This window comes from Dermacentor albipictus, chromosome 1, assembly GCF_038994185.2.
Source record: "Dermacentor albipictus isolate Rhodes 1998 colony chromosome 1, USDA_Dalb.pri_finalv2, whole genome shotgun sequence".
Lineage (NCBI taxonomy): Eukaryota > Metazoa > Arthropoda > Arachnida > Ixodida > Ixodidae > Dermacentor > Dermacentor albipictus.
Window position 1 is genome coordinate 121987742 of NC_091821.1, and position 21522 is coordinate 122009263.

Genomic DNA, 21522 nt, shown 5'->3' on the forward strand with positions numbered 1-21522 from the left:
AAGAAATGGGCATTGGCAGGACATGTAATGAGGAGGGAAGATAACCGATGGTCATTAAGGGTTACGGACTGGATTCTAAGGGAAGGGAAGCGTAGCAGGGGGCGCCAGAAAGTTAGGTGGGCGGATGAGATTAGGAAGTTTGCAGGGACGGCATGGCCACAATTAGTACATGACCGGGGTTGTTGGAGAAATATGGGAGAGGCCTTTGCCCTGCAGTGGGCGTAACCAGGCTGATGATGATGATGATGATGAATGAACGACAATCTTGTGGGTATCATTAAGGAGTGTGCAATAGAAGTTGTTGGTAACTCCGTTAGACAGAATACCAGTAAGCTATCGCAGGAGACGAAAGATCTGATCAAGAAACGCCAATGTATGAAAGCCTCTAACCCTACAGCTAGAACTGGCAGAAATTTCGAAGTCAATCAACAAGTGTAAGACAGCAGCTGACATAAGGAAGTATAATATGGATAGAATTGAACATGCTCTCAGGAACGGAGGAAGCCTAAAAGCAGTGAAGAAGAAACTAGGAATTGGCAAGAATCAGATGTATGCGTTAAGAGACAAAGCCGGCAATATCATTATTAATATGGATGAGATAGTTCAAGTGGCTGAGGAGTTCTATAGAGATTTATACAGTACCAGTGGCACCCACCACGATAATGGAAGAGAGAATACTCTAGAGGAATTCGAAATCCCACAGGTGACGCCAGAAGAAGTAAAGAAAGCCTTGGGAGCTATGCAAAGGGGGAAGGCAGCTGAGGGAGATCAGGTAATAGCAGATTTGTTGAAGAATGGTGGGCAGATTGTTCCAGAGAAACTGGCCACCCTGTATACGCAATGCCTCATGACTTCGAGCGTACCGGAATCTCGGAAAAACGCTAACATAATCCTAATCCATAAGAAAGGGGACGCCAAAGACTTGAAAAATTATAGACCGATCAGCTTACTGTCCGTTGCCTACAAGGTATTTACTAAGGTAATTGCAAATAGAATCAGGAACACCTTAGACTTCCGTCAACCAAAGGACCAGGCAGGATTCCGCAAAGGCTACTCAACAATAGACCATATTCACACTATCAATCAGGTGATAGAGAAATGTGCGGAATATAACCAACCCTTATATATAGCTTTCATTGATTACGAGAAAGCATTTGATTCTGTCGAAACCTCAGCAGTCATGGAGGCATTACGGAATCAGGGTGTAGACGAGCCGTATGTAAAAATACTTGAAGATATCTATAGCGGCTCCACAGCCACCGTAGTCCTCCATAAAGAAAGCAACAAAATCCCAATAAAGAAAGGCGTCAGACAGGGAGATACGATCTCTCCAATGCTATTCACAGCGTGTTTACAGGAGGTATTCAGAGACCTGGATTGGGAAGAAATGGGGATAAAAGTTAATGGAGACTACCTTAGTAACTTGCGATTCGCTGATGATATTGCCTTGCTTAGTAACTCAGGGGACCAACTGCAATGCATGCTCACTGACCTGAAGAGGCAAAGCAGAAGAGTGGGTCTAAAAATTAATCTACAGAAAACTAAAGTAATATTTAACAATCTCGGAAGAGAACAGCAGTTTACGATAGGTAGTGAGGTACTGGAAGTGGTAAGGGAATACATCTACTTAGGACAGGTAGTGACTGCGGATCCGGATCATGAGACTGAAATAATCAGAAGAATAAGAATGGGCTGGGGTGCATTTGGCAGGCATTCTCAGATCATGAACAGCAGATGGCCATTATCCCTCAAGAGAAAAGTTTATAACAACTGTGTCTTACCAGTACTCGCGTACGGGGCAGAAACCTGGAGGCTTACGAAAAGGGTTCTACTTAAATTGAGGACGATGCAACGAGCTATGGAAAGAAGAATGATAGGTGTAACGTTAAGGGATAAGAAAAGGGCAGATTGGGTGAGGGAAGAAACACGAGTTAATGATATCTTAGTTGAAATCAAGAAAAAGAAATGGGCATGGGCAGGACACGTAATGAGGAGGGAAGATAACCGATGGTCATTAAGAGTTACGGAATGGATTCCAAGGGAAGGGAAGCGTAGCAGGGGGCGGTAGAAAGCTAGGTGGGCGGATGAGATAAAGAAGTTTGCAGGGACAACAAGGCTACAATTAGTACATGACTGGGGTAGTTGGAGATGTATGGGAGAGGCCTTTGCCCTGCAGTGGGCGTAACCAGGCTGCTGCTGATGATGATGATGAACCTATAAGTAGGACATTAGGCAGTATAATAGCAAGAGTTTGGTGGCGCAACCCACCGCCCCGTTCCAAAGGGGACGCTGATAACATCCATCCATTTCTTTTGTTAGGCTTCGACTCGTTCGAAACGAGAAGCGATCTCGAAAACACCACGAGGTTATCCGTAATATTCTGTCGTCGAAGCGGCCTGAGACTAAGCGAAAGCCGTTTACACAATCATTTGCTACGAACGAAGTGCATTTTACAAAATCAACGCCAAATTCAATTCGAAGCGGGCAGCCGGGGCCGCCGCCATGTTTCACGCAAACTCCGCAAACCATGCAAAAACGCTAACGCTAACTCGTTTGCGTTGCGTACGCCCGCTATACCCGCGATTTCGTTTAGCGTTCAGCGCATGCGCAGTGACGACCCGACATTTTTTAGTGTACGCAATGGTATAGCGTACGCTATACTAAAGCTGTCTATTTGTTTGCTTACGTATATTACAATTAGAGAGTTTTAGAATTGGGGCCGCAAGTAGCTTTGCAGGTGTTAGCGTTGGGGCACGCAAGAGTGAAAAGTTTTAGAATATAGCTTTGCGTTTGCGGATAGCGTCTTGCGCTGACAGCGCCACTATGGCGTCAAAGAAAAGCTATTAGAAATAATTAAATAAAATGTACCATTTTATGATTGGAATAATAATTTTGACTTGCGTGTATTCCCGTTTAATTACAATATGTAGGTTATTCTGTAAGCTGCAAACAGTTAGTTGCGCGTAGCTTTGAGCAAACCAACTTTACGTGCCTTCACCAGCCAAGCTTAGCCGTGTTAGGCCTATCAATCACAAAATCCACAATTGAATTCGGAATCAGCGGCGTCGACAATGAATCAATCTTCATAACACATGCTAGTTGAGAGAAAGCGATAACCGCAGTCACTTCTCCTAGCTTGCGAACTTCACGCGTTACCACGAATCGAACCCAGTTTGGTGCTAGGTTAGAGCCGTCGCTTCGATGGGTGCCACCATGTTCGCTGACGCAAAGCTTTTGGGGCCGCTATTTGGGCTCCCGCTAAATCGGTGAAATAGCGTTCCCAAAGCAAAACCCAAACGCACTTTGCGTCTCGCGCATGCACAGTGGCTTCGACGCTATTTCTTTGGGGCCCCAAAACGTCTGCGGCCCCTATTCTAAAACTCTTAATACCGAATGCAACATACAGTCGTATTACAACCGTATAACTGATGCCCACAAATCTGTTTGCGCGAGGTGCGTACGTGTAATAGTGTTTAGGTCTGAACTTTCGTTCGTTACCTGCGCCTGTACCCGCGATGTTGTATCCAGTGCGCTCAAGCGGTGGGTACGGCGAGTTTGCGTTGTACTCGTGTACCATTGGCCGGTCGTGCTGCCTGGGTTCAAAGTGTTTTCGGCCCAACGGGATGCCGAAACAGCAATTGAGTTCTACTGCGACGTTACTCTGTTTCTAACGTTTTCAGCTCCTTCTGTTAATCAGTGTCTTCATTGCGAAGTGTTATGATGTCTCGCACGCAGCACCATTGCCGTAGTTGCGGGGAGATCTTTTGCCACGCCTGCTCGGACAACACGATGCCACTTCCGTCATCGGCGAAGCCTGTGCGCGTGTGCGACACCTGTCAGACTGTGCTGCTGCAGCGGTATTCAGCCACCTCCTGAAGCTCTGCGTTCAGGCCTCACTACGGGGCCATGTGCTGCGCCCGTGGCTGTCCTTTTGGGGCAAGTTCCCCCCCTCGCCTCTCTGGGAATTCATTCCATCTCTGCCTTCTCGTCTTGCGCTGTCCCCTCGGAGTGGGTGCATGTGACAGTTCGGGCCCTCGAGTATTACGCCACAGGTACAAACTGGGCCACTGTGGGGAGGCCCACCGGTATATACGTGTATTACGGTGCCGCCAGCGAATGAAAACGACACTTTGTGACATAGCCCTTGGTGTGCGCCGCCGCGCCCATTTAGAGTTTTTAAACGCTGTTGCGACTCCTGAATCGCAAGCGCTACTGCGGCGCAATGGGAGTTCCGGCTCATAATACACACTGCACAAGGCGCCTCGTACTACATAGTACCGGGAGAGAATTGGGGTGTCGGGTACAGGTTTTAGGACGACATACAGATGTGTGGGTATTTCTATATTTCATATATAACGCCGCTACTAATTTCGAGAATACATTGCGGTGCGTGAGCTTAGGAACTGCGTGAAAAATTATTCATGACAGCATATATTCGAAGTGTAAAGTTGTGAAAACTATACAGACGTACTATTATTTTGCCCGTATGGTTTTTCTGTGGGACCCGCTTTTTGGAGGACAAAATAATCAGGCCTTGCCGTTGCCTTTGCCGACCTGTTAGTTTATAAGAAGTTTCGAATGAACTGTTATATTGAATAAAGACCTTTCATTTGCGAGTGTTTGTTTTTCTTCGCCTGTTCTCATTGCGGTCGTCCTTCTTGCCACTTGCGGTGGTCGACGATGGCGAGCCAAAGCGAACGGGTAGCGTGGCTCAGATAGCAGTAGGATGAGGAACAAGAAGAATAGGAAGACAATCTACTATAGCAGATGCAGGGAGTTTGTAGAGAGTTTATGCCTCAGGAGCGAAGGAGAAAGACAGCTGAGCCGAATCGACGCCGGGAAACAACCGCGAGCCGTGGCTTCGCCAACCACGACCAGGTGCCGTCTTTATTTTCTTCTCATGCGGGCGCGCGCTATCCGGGTACTGGGCGTCGCCCGAGGGAGGGCGCTACAGGACCCTCCCCCCCTCGCCTAGACTGGAAGTCGAAACCGGACTGAGGGCCTGCTATGACACTCTAGCACGAGGTCAGGCGGCGATGCGAGGCTTTCCATGGCGGTCTCCACGTTAGCCGGCTTAGGGCAGTCTAGCCTGACTGTGTCTTCACGGTCGTTCTGTAGTAGGGTGGCGGTTTTCGGGGTGCGCTGGAGGACGCGGAATGTTCTTTCGTAGACCGGGGTTAGTGGTGGTCGGACAGCGTCGCGGCTCACGAAAACGTGTATTGAAGTGGCCATGTCGGGGTGCACGAAGATTGTATTGTGGCGGGAAGGTCGGGCCGGAGTGGGCCGGAGGTCTTTAACACAGTCCCGGGGGCGTTGCAGGAATGCTTGTAGCTGGGCAGGTAGCTGCGTTGATGTAATGAAGTCTCCGGGGAGGCGCTGAGAACTACCATATACACCAGCTCGGCTGCTGAGCACTGTAGGTTTGCCTGGAGGACGGCCCGTAAACCCAGGAACACAACGGGCAAGGCGTCGACCCAGGCGGCGCAAATGAGGCGGTTTGCCAGGGCGGCCTTAAGTTGTCGGTGAAGGCGTTCGACCATGCCGTTGGCAGATAGGTGACACGTAGTGGTACGACAATGTCTGGCACCGAGAAAGCGATTAAGGCAAGCAAACGGAGGACTCAAACTAGCGTCCACGTTCTGTTGTCACGGTGCCAGGACAATCAAAGCGAGATACCCCTGGGAAATGAAAGCGCGGGAAACGGTCTCAGCGGGGATGTCATGAATGGGAACATCCTCCGGACAGCGTGTGAAACGGTCGACCACGGTGAGTATGTAACGATAACCTTGAGACACGGGTAGAGGGCCCACGAAATCAGGATGAACATAGTCGAAACGACGGCCGGATGGAAGGAAGGCTGGGGGAGGCGTCTTCGTATGACTGGAGACCTTTGCCATCTGGCAGGGCACACACGTGCGCGTCTAAGCGCGAACATCGCCGTGAATTCCGGGACAGACATAGCGCTGGGTGAGAAGGCGCCGAGTAGCCCGAATACTTAAGTGACATGTTGTGTAGAGGGGAAAATGGTGCGACCTAATGAAGCCGTAAAAGGGCGGGGAAGGTCTGCTAAGACATCGCACCACAAGGGCTCAGGCGAGCATGGATTGGGCACAAGCCGTAGTCGGAGAGAACGGGGGTTCTCCCGAAAAGCGGCGAGCACTCGTTGTGCTGTGCGGAAGAGAATGCGGCCGAGTCGACGATTGGAAATGGAGAGTCAACTGCCGCTATACGAGAAAGGGTATCAGCAGCGGTGTTTTCGACGCCATTTACGTGACAGATGTCAGTTGTAAATTCCGAAATATAAGCGAGATGGCGGAGTTCGCGTGACACGTACTTCAATGATTTGGCGCGGAAAACGTGCGGCAGGAGCTTGTGACCGGTCAGCACGTAAAACTGGCATGATGATGATGATAATAGTGTTTTGTGGCGCAAGAGCCAAGTATGACCAAAGAGCGCCTGGTCAATGGTTATGAGTTCATTGTGAAGCGATAAATTACGAGCATTGGTGTGACAGGGCTGTAACAGGGCATAAAAGGTGGTCGCTGTAAAGTGTGTAACAGCTACATGCAATAAAACTATGGCAATGACTATGATGCGTGCCAAGGACACGAACGATACATTGTGAATTAATTACAATGCACTAAAATTGATCACAGGCTAAAAATTGCGAAAAGTACTACTCCTGTAACAGAGCCCTTGAAATGCAAGGACCTGAAGGAGTATGCTATACAAGCACTACTATCGCAGCAGCATCCTCTGGAGAGAGGATGCGCTACGAAACTATTGGGCTATTAACATGCAAAACCACATCGTTCAAGAAACCTAGGACAGCCTTGTTGGTAAAAAGGGGTTCTTTACCAAGAAACATAGCGGGATGGAAAGGTAGACAATAGCGGTATGTTAGAGGAAAATGTTTTCTTCTTTCTCTTTCGGCTCCCCGACACTCCACGAGCACTTGGATGACGGTTAGCCTCTCACCACATCTACCCCAGGTTGTAAGCTCATTGCCAGTCAATAGAAAATTTTGAGTACCATATGTATATCCTATTCAGAATCGACAGAATAGGACATCAGTTCTTCGTGTTTATGTTACGGAGGGCCAGAAACCTAACTTTGGCTTAATCAAGTGGAGCTTATTTGTTTCAATGTCCCACAAGCGTTGCCAGTAGCTTCGCACTTTCGTTCTCAAAAAAGGCGTGAGATCTGTGGTAGGAATAGCAGCGGTAGAATTGGTAGCTTGCGATGTTTTGATGTGGCCATTTGGTCTGCCATCGCATTACCCTCGATGCATATATGGCCAGGAACCTAGTATATTGTTGTATGTACGAGAAGAATAAATATTGCACAAGTAAGAGTAAAGCTCAATGTAAACAGGATTTTTGTGTTTCCTTAAGGACATTAGCGATTTTACCACACTTAGCGAGTCCGTGAATATTATTGCATTCTTTAATTTTAATTTCTCGATATGTTTAACCGCAGACAGTACTGCATAGGGCTCCGCAGTAAAGATACTTGTATGCGGGTTCAATACACCTGATTCGGAGAAAGATGGACCAACAGCCGCGTAAGACACGCCAGCGTGCGACTTAGATGCATTGGTGTAAAATTCAGAACAAGGGTACTTCGATTGAAGTTCATGGAAATGCCTTCGAATTTCGAGCTCTGGTGCGTATTTTGTAACTCTTACGAAATATATATCACAGTCTATCACCTGCCACTCCCAAGGCGGTAGCTGCTTGGCTGGAGGCATTAAGATATGTTCGAGAAGTGGGACGCTCATTTCTTCGCTCAGCTCCCTCGCACACAGTGAGAAAGGCTGTGTCGCAGATGGTTGATTGTGAAAAAGTGTAGCATACGAGATATCATTAACTGTAGTATAACAAGTGTGTTCGCGGTTGCAGTAAACATTTAGAAAGTATGTGAAGCTAATGTATGCTCTTCGCAGATTAGGTGCCCACTCATATAATTCTACGTATATACATTTTCAGTAGGACTTGTTCAAAAGGCGCCAATGGCCAGGCGGATACCTAGATGGTGGACGGGATCTAGCATCATTACCGCACTTGGCGTGGCAGAGTGATATGCCACGGCGCCGTAATCCAGTCGTGATCGGATGAGGCTCCTGTAGAGGTTCATTAAACACTTTCGGTCCCTGCCCCATGTTGTGTGATAAAATTTTCAATAGGTTCACTGTTTTCAGGCATTTTGCCTTGAGATATTTTATGTGTGGTATGAAAGTCAGTTTCGCATCGAGTATTACGCTTAAAAACTTGTGTTCTTTGTGCACAGGTATTTCTTCTCCATACAGTTCTAAACTTCAGGATCTGGAACCATGTCTCATTTGTGTGTGTGAAAAGAACACATGAACTTTTGTAGAGGTCAACTTTAAATCTATTTTCGTCTGCCCACTTAGATATCTTGTTCAAGCCCTGCTGTAGTTGTCTCTTGCGCACTGCAAGGTTACAGGATTTGAAACCTATTTATATGTCGTCTACGTAGACGGAACAAAGTTAGCTGGTGGTAATGAAGCGCGGAGTGTGTTTATCTTAACGATATAGAGTGTGCAGCTGAGCACACCTCCCTGAGTTACACCAGTTTTTTGTATATATTGACGTGACAATACGTTGCCGATTTTCACGTGGAAGGTACAATTGGACAAATAGCTTTCTATTATGTTTAGCGTATTTCCACGGATGCCCATTCCCGACAAGTCTCGCAAGATTCCGTAACGCCACATTGTGTCATACGCCTTCTCCATATCGAGGAATACCGATAAGAAAAACTGTTTATGAACAAATGCATCCCGGATATTTCCCTCAATGCGCACGAGATGATCAGTTGTGCACCGACCCTCTCTGAAGCCACAGTGATAGGGATCAAGCATTTTGTTCATTTCAACGAAATGTATCAGTCGCCGGTTAATCATTTTCTCAAACAGCTTACAAAGGAAACACGTGAGAGCTACGGGCGGTAGCTTGCCGCCGACGAAGGATCTTTACCTTGCTTCAGAACGAGGACAACAATCACTTCTTTCCATGCGGGTGGATGATATCCGCCAGCCCAAATAGTGTTGGAAAGTTCAAGTAGTGTCAGTTGTGTATCAGTGTGTACGTTCTTAATGATGCGTACATTATTCTTTCAGGTCCTGGTGCAGAGCTCTTGCATGCAATCAAGGTAGCTCTCAGCTCGCCAATACTGAAATACGGTTATATGGTGCGTTTTGTGGGGATTTACGCTCAAATGCCTTACATTATTCTGTGTGTCTGTACTTCATGAAGGATTGTGAATAGTAGATTGAGCTTGACACACGCTCAAAGTGCTCCCCTAGCGAGTCTGTCTGCTCTTCTATGGTATTCCCTTGGTCTTTCACCAGAGGCAACGAATTTATTTGCTGCCCTTTTAGCTTCCTTAGGCCATTCCAAACTTTCGCCTCTTGTGCCTATGAACTTATACCTGAAAGAACCTCGCCCAACTTTCTCTCTTCGCCTGGCGTCGTATCCGCCTTCCCTGCGATTTTCTGTGTCTAAACTCAATGAGATTTTCTATATTCGGCGATCTACGCAATATGCCCCATGCTTTATTCTGCCTCTTTCGCGCATCTCTACAGTCTTCATTCCACCAGGGAACACGTCTTCTAGGGGAACCACCATTCGTTTGCGGGATAAACTTTTCGGCAGCATGAACAATAAAAGCGGTAAAATATGCGACAGCATCATCTATACTAAAATTGATTATAAAATTGGGTGATAGATGCGTTGATTCTTTAAAATTATCCCAGACAGACAGACAGACAGACAGACAGACAGACAGACAGACAGACAGACAGACAGACAGACAGACACAGACAGACAGACAGACAGACAGACAGACAGACAGACAGACAGACAGACAGACAATGAACTTTATTTGATCCTGAGGAGCTTCAGCGGATGCCCATATCGGGGACCCGTGGAAGCCGCTGGCCGCGTCCAAGTCGGGGCAGGAATACCGTGATGTTCCGCCCTTTCTTGGGCTCTCTGGATTGCCTCTAGTTGTGTCTGGAGCGATGGGCTCCGGAGTGCCTCTTCCCAGTCGGCTTCGCTTGATAGAGAGCCGTTAGGTAACGCGGGGCATTGCCAGAGCATGTGCGCTAAAGAACAATAGATCTCATTACAGTCCGGACAGCTCGAATCGACGTCTGTGTAGATACGGCTGAGAAAGCCCAGCGAGGGGAATGAGCCCGTCTGGAGCATTCTAAGTGAAACTGACTGAGACCTGTCTAACTTCGGGTGAGGAAGAGGATAGGCCCTTCTGCTAAGCCGATAGTGAGATGTTATCTCGTGAAAAGTAAGGAGCGGATCGTTCTGATGGATTTCATCCTGTCCCCATAAGGCCTCCATGCCGCCGCGGCGCGTTAGATCTTGCGCACGGTCATGGGCAAGCTCGTTGAGGTTAGGTATGTTCTGATGAACGTCCGCACCCATATGGGCGGGAAACCAACAGATGAAGTGAGTGCCAGGGTTTGTTCTCTTTTCCAGAATGGAGGCAGCCTCTTGGGCTAGGTTACCCTATTCGAAAGCTTTGATGGCCGCTCGTGAGTCGGTGAAAACGTTGGTCCGCGAGGGGTCGGTCATGGCCAGGGCTATGGCGACCCGTTCCGCGACTCCACTCGAAGCAAACCTAACCGAGGCCGAGGAGCGTAATTTCCCTTTGCCGTCAATGATTGCCAACGCGAACGTGCTAGAGTTGCCGTACTGAGCCGCGTCGACAAAGACAGTCGAATCTTGATTCTCGCTGGCCTTCTGTAAAATCGCCCGTGCTCAGGCTTTTCGCCTCCCTACATTGTATTGCGGGTGCATATTCGGAGGGAATGGGCTGACCACAAAGGTTGCCCGTGCCTCCCTGGATAAGGTGATTTTCCGTTCATTGAGTATTCTTGGAGCCATGCAGGCCTCGTCTAGGATGCGTCTCCCTGCCCTGGTTGACAGAGCCTGACTACCTGAGCGGTGACCTGCGCTTCGATCACTTCATCAATGTCGTTGTGCATACCGAGTTTGCTTAACCTGTCCGAGCAAGTAGTTAGTGGTAACCCCAGTACCTTTTTGGTGCTCTTGCGCATGAGAATGTTAAGCTTATTCTTTTCGGTTTTGGTCCAGTTAAGGGCCGAAGCTACATAGTTGATGTGGCTCATTAGGAAAGCGTGATGGATCCTGAGGAGATTGTCTTCACCTAGTCCCTTCTTTCGTCCGGATACTCTAGCAACTAATCTCGGCATGCTCTCGGTTTTCGCCGTGATGCGCGTGAGCGTTTTGGCGTTACATCCACGCGCGTCAATCAGTAATCCTAGGATTCGGATAGATTCGACTTGAGGAATGGGCTGCCCGTTTCTTGCAAAGAGGGATATGGGAAGTTGGTTTAGGGGGGTGAGCCCCCTAACACCTTGCCTGGTGTTAGGGGGCTCACCCCCCTAACGTAAACAATAAAGTAACAATTCAGATTTGTTTGGGGGTAGTTGGAGGCCTGTGTCTTCCAGGTAGGACTCCGTTGCGTCTAGGGCTGATTGTAGCGAGTGCTCTACCTCTGCGAGTGATCCTCCGGGGCACCAAATCGTGATATCGTCTGCGTATGGCGAGTGGCTTATATTAGAAAGGGATTTGAGCCTTTCCGACAAGCCCTTCATGACTATGTTGAACAGTAAGGGGGAGATGACTGCTCCTTGGGGAGTGCCCCTGGCCCCTACTGCGAACTCATCTGACTTGAGTTGTGCAATCCTGGTGGTGGCTGTTCTGTTCATGAGGAATGATCTAACAAAAGCCTGAAACCTTGCTCCCAGACCTAGGCTGGCCGTGGCCTGCAGGACAAATCGATGAGATACAGTGTCAAAGGCCTTGGTCAGGTCAAGGGCTAAGATGCCCCTAACATCCCTAGTGCTGTTATCGAAAATGTGCTTCTTAAGGAGTAGCATTACATCCTGTGTGGAAAGGCCGGGCCTGAAGCCGACCATGTTGTGCGGGAACAGTTCGTTGCATTCTATGTAATCCGATATCCTGTGCAGGATCGCATGCTCCGCTACCTTGCCTACGCAAGAGGTTAGCGATATTGGCCTTAGGTTGTCAAAGTTTAGGGGCTTACCTGGTTTCGGGATAAGCACAACCGAGGCCGCTTTCCACTCGTCCGGGACGCACCCGTTCTCCCAAGTTTTGTTGACCTCTTTCGTTAGCAGCTCAATTGATCTATCATCCAGGTTCCATAGCAGTCTGTTTGAGATGCCGTCCGGACCTGAGGCCGACATGCTATTTAAGTTGTGAAGTACTGCTCTGATTTCGGACTCCGTGAAGGGGTCATCGAGCTCCTTTACCGTGTCACATTCGATGTTGGGATATTCCTCTGAGTGCGCTGCGCCTAGCGGGAGATATCTATTGGCTACCTCGTCTAAGAGCGTTTCTTCGGTTCCTCCTTCTTTGTGCCTGTGAATGATGCGGCAGAATGTCTGTCTTTGATTGCTTTTGGTTTGCGTGTCATCTAGCATGTGTTTAAGGAGATTCCATTTTCCGCCTGTGCGCATGCGCCCATCGACTGCTGAACAGATTTCATCCCATTGTAGCCTAGCTAACTCGGTGCAGTACTATTCACTCTCCCTGTTAAGTGCGGCAACCCTCTTTCGCAACACCTGGTTAAGCCTTTGTGTTTTCCATCGCCTCAAAAAAGAGGCTTTAGCTTCCAAGAGATGTACGAGGTGCGGGTCCATCCTGGAAACCTCGAGCTAGGTTTGAATAGTTTTTGTAGCCTTTTCAACATCTGCTCTGAGTTTCTGGACGAGTTCGCTGAAGCTGGCGTATTCGCCAGTGTCCTCCTTTCTGAGCTTACGGAAAGCATCCCAGTCCGTCACTTTAAATTCCCTGGCCTGGGGGGCTCTGACCTGAAGGGTAACACTAATGATGAAGTGATCGCTGCCCAGGTTTTCTTGCTTGTTATCCCATGTTGTTTGCTCTACATTTCTGATAAGGGCAAGATCGGGGGTTGTGTCTCTAGCCACCGACGTGCCCAGTCTCGTGGGGAAACGGGGATCGGTGATGACTGTTAGCGCTAGGTCATCGACGGCCCGCACTAGATTTGTGCCCTTAGCTGTCTGCTTGATGTACCCCCATGCGTTGTGTGGGGCGTTGAAGTCTCCTGCGATTACTAAAGGTGACTCTCTAGCGAGCGAAGCCGCCTTCATAAACAGGGAGTGGAAAGACTGTCTCTGATCGGATGGTGGGCTGTCAACATTGAGGATGAACACGCTTTGTTTAAGCCAGCTGTTGGGCATAACCTCAACCAGAAGCGTCTGCATTCTGCCGCGACCTGGCTGAATGTCATGTTCAACGTATGCGAGCTTTTTGCTCGAGCTTTTTGCCTGCGCGTGCCAGGGGAGTATAAGATCGGCTGTCCGCTATCGCGGACAGCCAATTTTTTATGCGAACACCCCCTGGCGCGCTTCGGCCTCCACGGCCCCAACCCATGGACCAGTCCGGGTTCTAGCTTTGATGTCCCCGTTGCCGCTTTGGTGTCCTGGAGGCGCCGCCAATAATGCGAAATAATGACACGTTGTTTTGATTAGTAAAAAACACGATTGAATAAATATAATTGCGTCGAGCCGCCAACTTGCGATGCTAAGTTCAGCACTACCGTGCCCCGCGGCTTCTGCCGACACGCCTAAGGACAAGCGCATACAACACGCGCCAAGAAACTACTCCGTAGTGCCTAGGCAGAGTCGTACATTCAAGGAGCAAAAGTCCTCACATTTCTTCTCTCGCACCCGCTCTTGCTCGCGCATGCGCGCAAACGTCCGTCGTCTCCGCAAGTGCCACGCGCCGCTGTACCTACTAGCCATTGGAAATACGGACCCCGGCGTAGTTGCGTCTGTGGTAGGGCGCCGAAGGCGAGAAATGTAAACAAAAGAGGAGAATGTGGCCCGATGCGATGGCGGAGTAACGCCGATTACCGGCGTCACTTGGCTTCACAAAAAGTGACGTCAGGGCCCCTCCCACCTAGTAATCTGACACGTTTGAACACGTGTCATAGGGCATACATCTCACAACCTCGGCCAGGCGGTGTTGCAGGGTCTTAAAACCTTTTGATAATTTGAAAGTACAGACACTCTCCTCCCCGCGGCGTTTTCCTCCTCGGTTCTCCTCGCGCGCCAGCGTCGCGCACTGCGCACGGCACGCTCTTTCTCCTTGGCTTTCGCGGACCGGCCGCCGTATTCAATGGAGGCGCATGATTCTGCGCCACTTGCACGCCCCAGTGGTACAGAAAAAGTGGTGTAGAATACTGAAGGTAACGCTTATGAGGAGGTTGGTTTCTTCTTAAAGCCGTATGAATGGGGCATACTGATGTAAAAAGGAGCTTTGAGGCGAGTTCTATACTCCAGACATTTCTTTTTTCTGCCACACAATAAGATGCTTTACTTTGTGGATCTGATCTAGTATTGCTTGTGGCAGATCGCTCTGTGTTTGGCTTTCTTTCTCTTGCCTGTGCGCGCATGTGCACAGCAGGTATTATATTCAGCATGCTTTCTTATAATAAATTAATCGGGTGTGCATCGTCTGTCCGTATGTTTGTCATATCAATGTGAAAGTAGCTTTTGCGCTGTGGTCTCTAAACTAAATAGGACGACACTGAAGCAGCGCACTTCAATTTCGCACGTACACGAACGCATAAAAAAGACGTATACACAGGCGCTGGACCAAGCGTGTGCGTGTACGTGTCAGATGTAAGTGCGCTGCTTCAATATCGTGGCTTACCAACTATCCCATCAGGATATGCCCTGAGGCAGTAACCCTCGCATTACAAAAAATATTTTCTAGTTACTCTGGCTCTCTACCTCCCCGTACTCTTGAGGCCCCATACCGTATCGTCGCCCTGATTGCAGCAGCTACGTGCAAGGCCAGGGCTTTAGGCTCCTCAATTTGGAAGAAAATGCTGCCTATCCAGGTGGTGGCGTTGGTTGGTCCAGCGCCTGTGTGTGTCCTTTTTATGTGTGCGTGTACGTGTCAGATGTAAGTGCGCTGCTTCAATATCATGGCTCGCCAACTAGCCCATCAGTATCCATTAAATAAATATGTCGCTTGCGCAATTTCAGTGCGAGAAAGCGTGCGCGATCATGTGAACACCCCCTGCACATTGACTGTCCGTGAAAAAACCAAATAATAATCGTCAGCCACTCATGCGTGCGTGGCAGCCCAATTCAAACCAAATTAAAGAACTAAAAAATAATGCAGAAACTATACTGGAGATGTCTAAGTATACGTAAGCATACCCCAGAATTTCAGTTATCCCATCCCTAAATTTAGGTTGGACCACGTCCAAATTTCAAGTTCGCCCACCTCCATATTTCAACTTGGCTTGTCCCTAAATTTAAGGTGGCCCACCTCGAAATTTCAGGTTGGCCCACCCTTAAATTTCAGTTCGCCCACTTCCAAATTTTAATTTGATCAACCCCCAAATTTATGTTGGCCCACCCCTAAATATAAATTCGCCCACCACCAGATTTCGACTTCGCTTATCCCCAAGTTTATGTTGGCCTGGCCCACCCCCAAATATAAATTGGCCCACCACCAGATTTCAACTTCGCTTATCCCCAAGTTTATGTTGGCCCACCCCCAAATATCAAGTTGGCCCACCCCAAATTTTGAATTCGCCGACGCCCAAGTTTAAGTTGGACCACGTCCAAATTTCAAGTTGACCCACCAACAAATTTCAGTTGACCTGCTCCTACTATAAGCTTTCCCATGCATTTCCTAAGGATCCCTATGTATCTCTATTGTTAGGATCGGCCTCCGCTATTTCAGCCCGCTGCACGTGTTCCGATCCAACCGGGATGGTGGCGCACTTCAGAGAACTGCGGATAACCGGCAACCACGTGGCGAGGGGTCAGCTCAGGGGAGTTCTCGAGGGTAGGTAATTGGCGGAACCTCCCCATGCGCTTTTCGAGACACCAGACAATGTGCTACCGGGGCGCGCCACCCGGGACGGCTCCGAGTTTGACGAAGCAGGCTTTGTGCGCAACACGACAACGCCGCCCTGTTCTGCTATGAGTAGGGGAGTTGCCGCGGGAACGCCGACGAAGGCTCCTTCCCACGCGCCGACCAAGACGCAAGACAATGTGCCACGCGGACGCGCTACCCGCGACGGCTCACAGTTCTACAAAGCCCCTCTGACGTTGGCTCCGGACCATTACACCTGTGTGTGTGTGTGTGGCACGTGTATGTGAGCCCTCCTCCTCCAAATCCTCCAAAAGGGCTGGCCATCTTCAATGACGTCGAACTATGACGTCGAGCAGAGTGCTTATAAGCAGCGATTGTGAGGCTGCTAGAGTGTGCTCGTTGTCGTGCTCGAAATGTACTCGTAAGCTGTGTGCTCGTCGTCGTGCTCGAAATGTACTTGTGAGCTGTGTGCTCGTAAGCTGTGTGCTCGTAAGCTGTTTGCTGTATACTCGTCTTGCGGGCTCCATTTGGGAGTCAGGCTAGACTGTCGATGTATCTCATGTTCAACTGTAAATAACATGTAAATAAATCCTCCTCTCCTAAGTCCCGACGAAGAGTCAAGCTCCTTCCTACAGCTACGACTGCCAAATCTTACATATGAATGGCAGCGGTGAGATCGGCCTACAGCTCGTAGATCGACCGACAACTCTAACAAATGGTGGCAGCGGCGAGATCGTCCGACGAATCTTACACTATGTGTATCTATTTTATCAATTTTTGAGGGGTTCTTAAATTGTTTATTATCGTTTATGAAGCTGCGAATCTACATTTACACTTTCATAACGATTAAATTTGTTAACTGTGCAAAATTGCGCATTTTTGTGCAAATACAAGGCATTGCACTTTTCGCGTGACGGGGCTGGGGTACTCGCCAAAGAATGCTTACGCATTAGAAACGCAATGTAGACTAGCTGGTGCTGATCACCTGCAATGCCACGGGTATACTTGGCATTAACTTTTTCTGGACCTGCATTCATTGTACCTAAGTGACTGATACTAACATCGAATTAAGCTGGAAAGAAAGCTCCTCTACAAGCCGCCATTTCGATTTTCAGTAAAACAGGCAACGGATCCTAATAATCAAGAAAAGTGCGATCTTGAGGCTGTATCTTCGCACACGTCTCTTCACAGTGGAAAGCAGAATCTATAGTGCTGCATTTGCGGCTGATTGCGGCACTTTGGCAGTAGCGGCAGCATCTGACGCATGTCCGCTGAAACACGTTTTTGAAATATTACAGCCTCATCGCCGATACTGTGAGCCCATACCGCCGCGCGGATTTCCCTGCCATAGATCTACTATCAACGCACTTTCCGAAGCGCCCCCTGGACCAGTGGCTATATCAAGTCCTGACAACCGTTTTCCTGCGCACTTTGGCAGTAGCGGCAGCATCTGACGCATGTCCGCTGAAACACGTTTTTGAAATATTACAGGTACGGTGGCTTCTGCCTCGTCTACAAGCTTTACCCGTGGAATTGTCGGGCGCTCGTCGCAAGACTGTGGTGCCCGTGCCCCGTCTTTGGCCTACCCCGGTTTCAAGCACTCAACTTTACTCCCGGTTTCTTCTGCCACTTGCAGCCTCATCGCCGATACTGTGAGCCCATACCGCCGCGCGGATTTCCCTGCCATAGATCTACTATCAACGCACTTTCCGAAGCGCCCCCTGGACCAGTGGCTATATCAAGTCCTGACAACCGTTTTCCTGCGCACTTTGGCAGTAGCGGCAGCATCTGACGCATGTCCGCTGAAACACGTTTTTGAAATATTACAGGTTGGTGGTTTTCTATCAGTTACCTTTTGTATGTGCTAGCCGCTGCTGCCAACGCTGCTTGAGATTTACGAGTGTTACTAGTACCTGTTGAAATGTCGCGTTGTTGTGTGTGCCGCTCCGTGGTGCCTGACAATGGCTTGTACATGACTTGCTGTGAGTGCAAATTCAAATTTCATTTTGGTTCGTGCTCCGGTATAACGGAAGAAGCTTTTACTGGAAAGTGCGACATGTCTAAGAAGGCATGGAAATGTGAGACATGTCGGGGGGTGGGACAAGGGGCGAATGCTGAAATTGAGCGGCACACGCCGCAGAGAGACATAGCAGTTCGACTTCTAGCAATCGAAACCAAGCTAGATACCCTTTTGGATCTGCCAATCAAACTGGTGGAACTAGAATCGTCTGTGCAACATATTTCTGATAAATTCGATGAATTTCAGACGAGGCTGCAGGCTCAGGAAAAAGTTACCACACAACTATCAAACAGAGTTGAACAACTTGAACATGCAGATTCGAGCAGTGAATTGTCTCAAATCAAACGGGATCTGGATAACCTTGAATGCCGTAGCCGCAGGTTAAATATTGAAGTACACGGTATTACTGAAAGTGACAACGAAGACCTAATGATGAAGGTAAACGAAGTAGCGATGCAAATTAAGCTTCCACTATTGAACAAGAGTGATGTTATGGCTATACACAGACTTCCCGCTAAACCAGGCAAAACACGGGCGATCATTATCCGTTTTGTTCACCAGGAACTTCGCGATTCCTGGCTCGCTAACAAGAAGCAACTTAAGGACCATGGGCACGTGTTTTTCTGTGAAAATATGACACGGCTATCACGTGCTATTTTATCAAAGACGAAGGAATGGGCCCAGACCTCAGGATACGCATACGTCTGGCACTCAAACGGTAAAGTTTTGGTGCGAAAAAGGAGCGGCGACCGAGCTGTTGTCATACGCGGCGAGGAGGATCTGGCCAGTCTTACAGCCTCGAAGTGATGGCCGCATACGTGATAGCAAAAGATGTGTTATGTTTACTAAACCACAATGGCGACCCTGGAATTCCAATTTCCTGGGGATGTCGCGTCGTTAAAGAACCGATGTCCACTTTCAATATTTCATTTTAATGTGCGAAGTTTGAGAAATAAGTTTGATGAAGTCAGTTTGTATCTGTCTGAGCTGCAACACTGCTTCGATTTGCTTTGTTTTAGTGAAACGTGGTTTACATCAGAGGATGAATGCGCTTCTATTTTTGGATATGACTGTATCTCTGTTTACCGAACGAAAAAACTAGGAGGAGGAATTGCTATTTATATCCGTTCTGGTTTGTCGTACAGTATAATCCCCGAGCTCAAGTTTGGTAACGAATGCTATGAATGTATTGGTCTTCAGTGCATGAACACCTTGATTTCTCTAGTGTACCGCCTGCCATCTGGATCCATGTGCAAGTTCTTAGAATTTACTGAAAAATTATTAGAACTCAGCACCGAACTTAAACTCGAAACAATATTAATGGGCGATTTTAATATAGATGCTTGCCCTGACAACCCAGAATATACGCGTTTTCAGGAAACTTTTGAATCATACGGGTGTTCAAATGTCATCAACGTGCCTACTCGCATCACACCTACAAGCCAGACAACACTTGACCTCTGTGTGACGAGTTTTTCTGCTGAATATGTAAGGGCAGGGGTCTTGATGTGCGATCTTAGTGATCACTTGCCTATATACTGTCTGCTACCTCATAGACAGCCATCCAATATATGCCCTGAAAGCTTAAAAAGAATGTATTCAGAACAAAGTGTTAAGAAATTTGTTGAACTAGTCTCTCGTTATCGGTGGGACGAAGTGACCGCGGAAACTGATGTAAACAATGCTTACGATATTTTTATATCTACCTTCGCGTTGTTATACAACAGATGTTTCCCACTTAAGAAGTTTAAAAAACACAACAAAGCTAGAAAGCCTTGGATAACTCGTGACCTCTATAACAGGATAAAATGTCGTAACAAGCTCTTCCAAATCTTTTTGAGTAGCAGAAGCGAAGATGACTTTCGGTCTTTCAAATCTGAGCGTAACAAATTGAATTCCGATATTAAACGCTCTAAACAAGAATATTACGCGAACAAGTTTTTTGCTATCATGGGAAATTCAAATCTCATGTGGAAAGCGATCAATGAAGTAATTAACAAAGGCGCTATCGCAAGAAAAGTTGCATTTCAGCATAGTGAATTGTCAGATATTGAGGTTGCAAATACTTTTAATTCTCATTTTATTGATGCTGGTGCGTCCTCACAAAATGATACACCAGTCTCTTGCACGGAATATATATTAAATCGATGTTCTTCTACGCTGTTCTTGGCGCCTACTGAGCAGTACGAGATACAGACAATAATTTTATCGTTGAAAGACAGTTGTGCTTCAGGTGAAGATGATATAAAAGTGAAGCCGTTGAAAGCCGTCAGTGAAATTGTAAGCACGCCTCTTTCACATATCTGTAACCTAATTCTTTCTAACGGTGTGTTTCCAGATAGGATGAAGCTAGCCCGAGTGACTGTCATTCATAAGAGTGGCCCAGTTAACGACATGAATAACTACAGGCCAATATCCGTTCTTTCTGTCTTCGCGAAAATTGCTGAGCATGTAATTAATAGAAGACTTTGTCAGTTTCTAAACACGTATAACATAATAGCTCAGGAGCAATATGGTTTCTGTAAGGCTAAATCTTCAGAAACCGCTTTACTTGAAATAAAGGAACAAATCCTTGACAACATAGAAAACCGAATGTTAACTCTAGGTATCTTTTTAGATTTTAGGAAGGCCTTCGATTGCGTGCAACACGATGTCCTTTTGAAAAAGCTACCTCTTTATGGAATTCGTGGTGTCGCATTATCCTTAATAAAAAGCTATCTGACCTCTAGAACACAGTACACAACAATAAATGGAGTTAGTTCCGAAATCCAGCACATTAAATACGGCGTGCCGCAAGGATCCGTCTTGGGGCCTGTTTTATTTTTACTCTATATTAATGATATTGTCAATATTCAAGGCTGTTCCAATATTATATTATACGCGGATGATACTAACGTGTTCTTCTCAGGAAGGGAAATAGGAAATCTTTTTGAGCAAGCTAACATCTGGTTACAGCAACTAAGCTTGTGGCTAAATGCGAATAAACTCCAATTAAACATAACTAAAACTAAGTATCTAGTGTTTAAGTCAAAAGGAACAATAATCCACCCTCAGATAACACTCCAGTTTCAGAAGGTCAACCTCGAACAGGCAGCAACAGCCAGATTTTTAGGAGTTATATTCCATGAAAATATGTCCTGGTCACCGCACGTAGACGTTCTTAGAAAAAATATCGCTCGTGCTGTCGGTGTGCTAAATAGGTTGCGATATTTGCTACCGATAAATGTGAAGCGCAATATTTACAACGCGCTTATGCATTCTCGATTAACGTATTGTTTGCTAGTTTGGTCAACCACTACACAAACTAACTTAAAATCAATTCAAACACTCCAAAACCGCGCACTGCGCGCGATAGGTAACTTAGAACGTACTGATACCACTAAACTATACTATAACAAATACAAAATATTAACAGCATCAAAACTTCACACTTACAAATTATTCCTCGAAATTTCACGGCAATTCTGGGAAGACAAATGTTCCTTCCAAAGTAAATACCATGGCAGAACGACAAACTATAATCTCAGAAAAACTCTGATAGGAAAACCACGTTGC

At 47.5% G+C, this 21522-nt stretch overlaps 2 protein-coding genes across 5 annotated transcripts in view; both read left to right on the forward strand.

Moving 5' to 3' along the window:
* The window catches only part of LOC135904821 (RUN and FYVE domain-containing protein 2), a 116904-nt gene extending 112288 nt beyond the window's left edge, over positions 1-4616 (forward strand). For all 3 annotated transcript variants that reach the window (XM_065435804.1, XM_065435805.1, XM_065435802.2), the window contains one exon: positions 3736-4616. In XM_065435804.1, the coding sequence (XP_065291876.1) occupies positions 3736-3876 (141 nt within the window). In that variant the 3' untranslated portion in view covers positions 3877-4616. The remainder of the gene's footprint in view (positions 1-3735) is intronic.
* A 12573-nt stretch (positions 4617-17189) lies between these two features.
* LOC135904823 (uncharacterized) overlaps positions 17190-21522 on the forward strand; it is a 50657-nt gene continuing 46324 nt past the window's right edge. Inside the window, exons 1-2 of one of the 2 annotated variants that reach the window (XM_070525295.1) lie at positions 17190-17438; positions 17584-17929. The gene's annotated coding sequence lies outside the window, so the exon portion shown is untranslated. Of the gene's footprint in view, positions 17930-21522 lie in introns of both variants that reach the window. The other variant, XM_065435806.2, reaches the window with a different exon arrangement.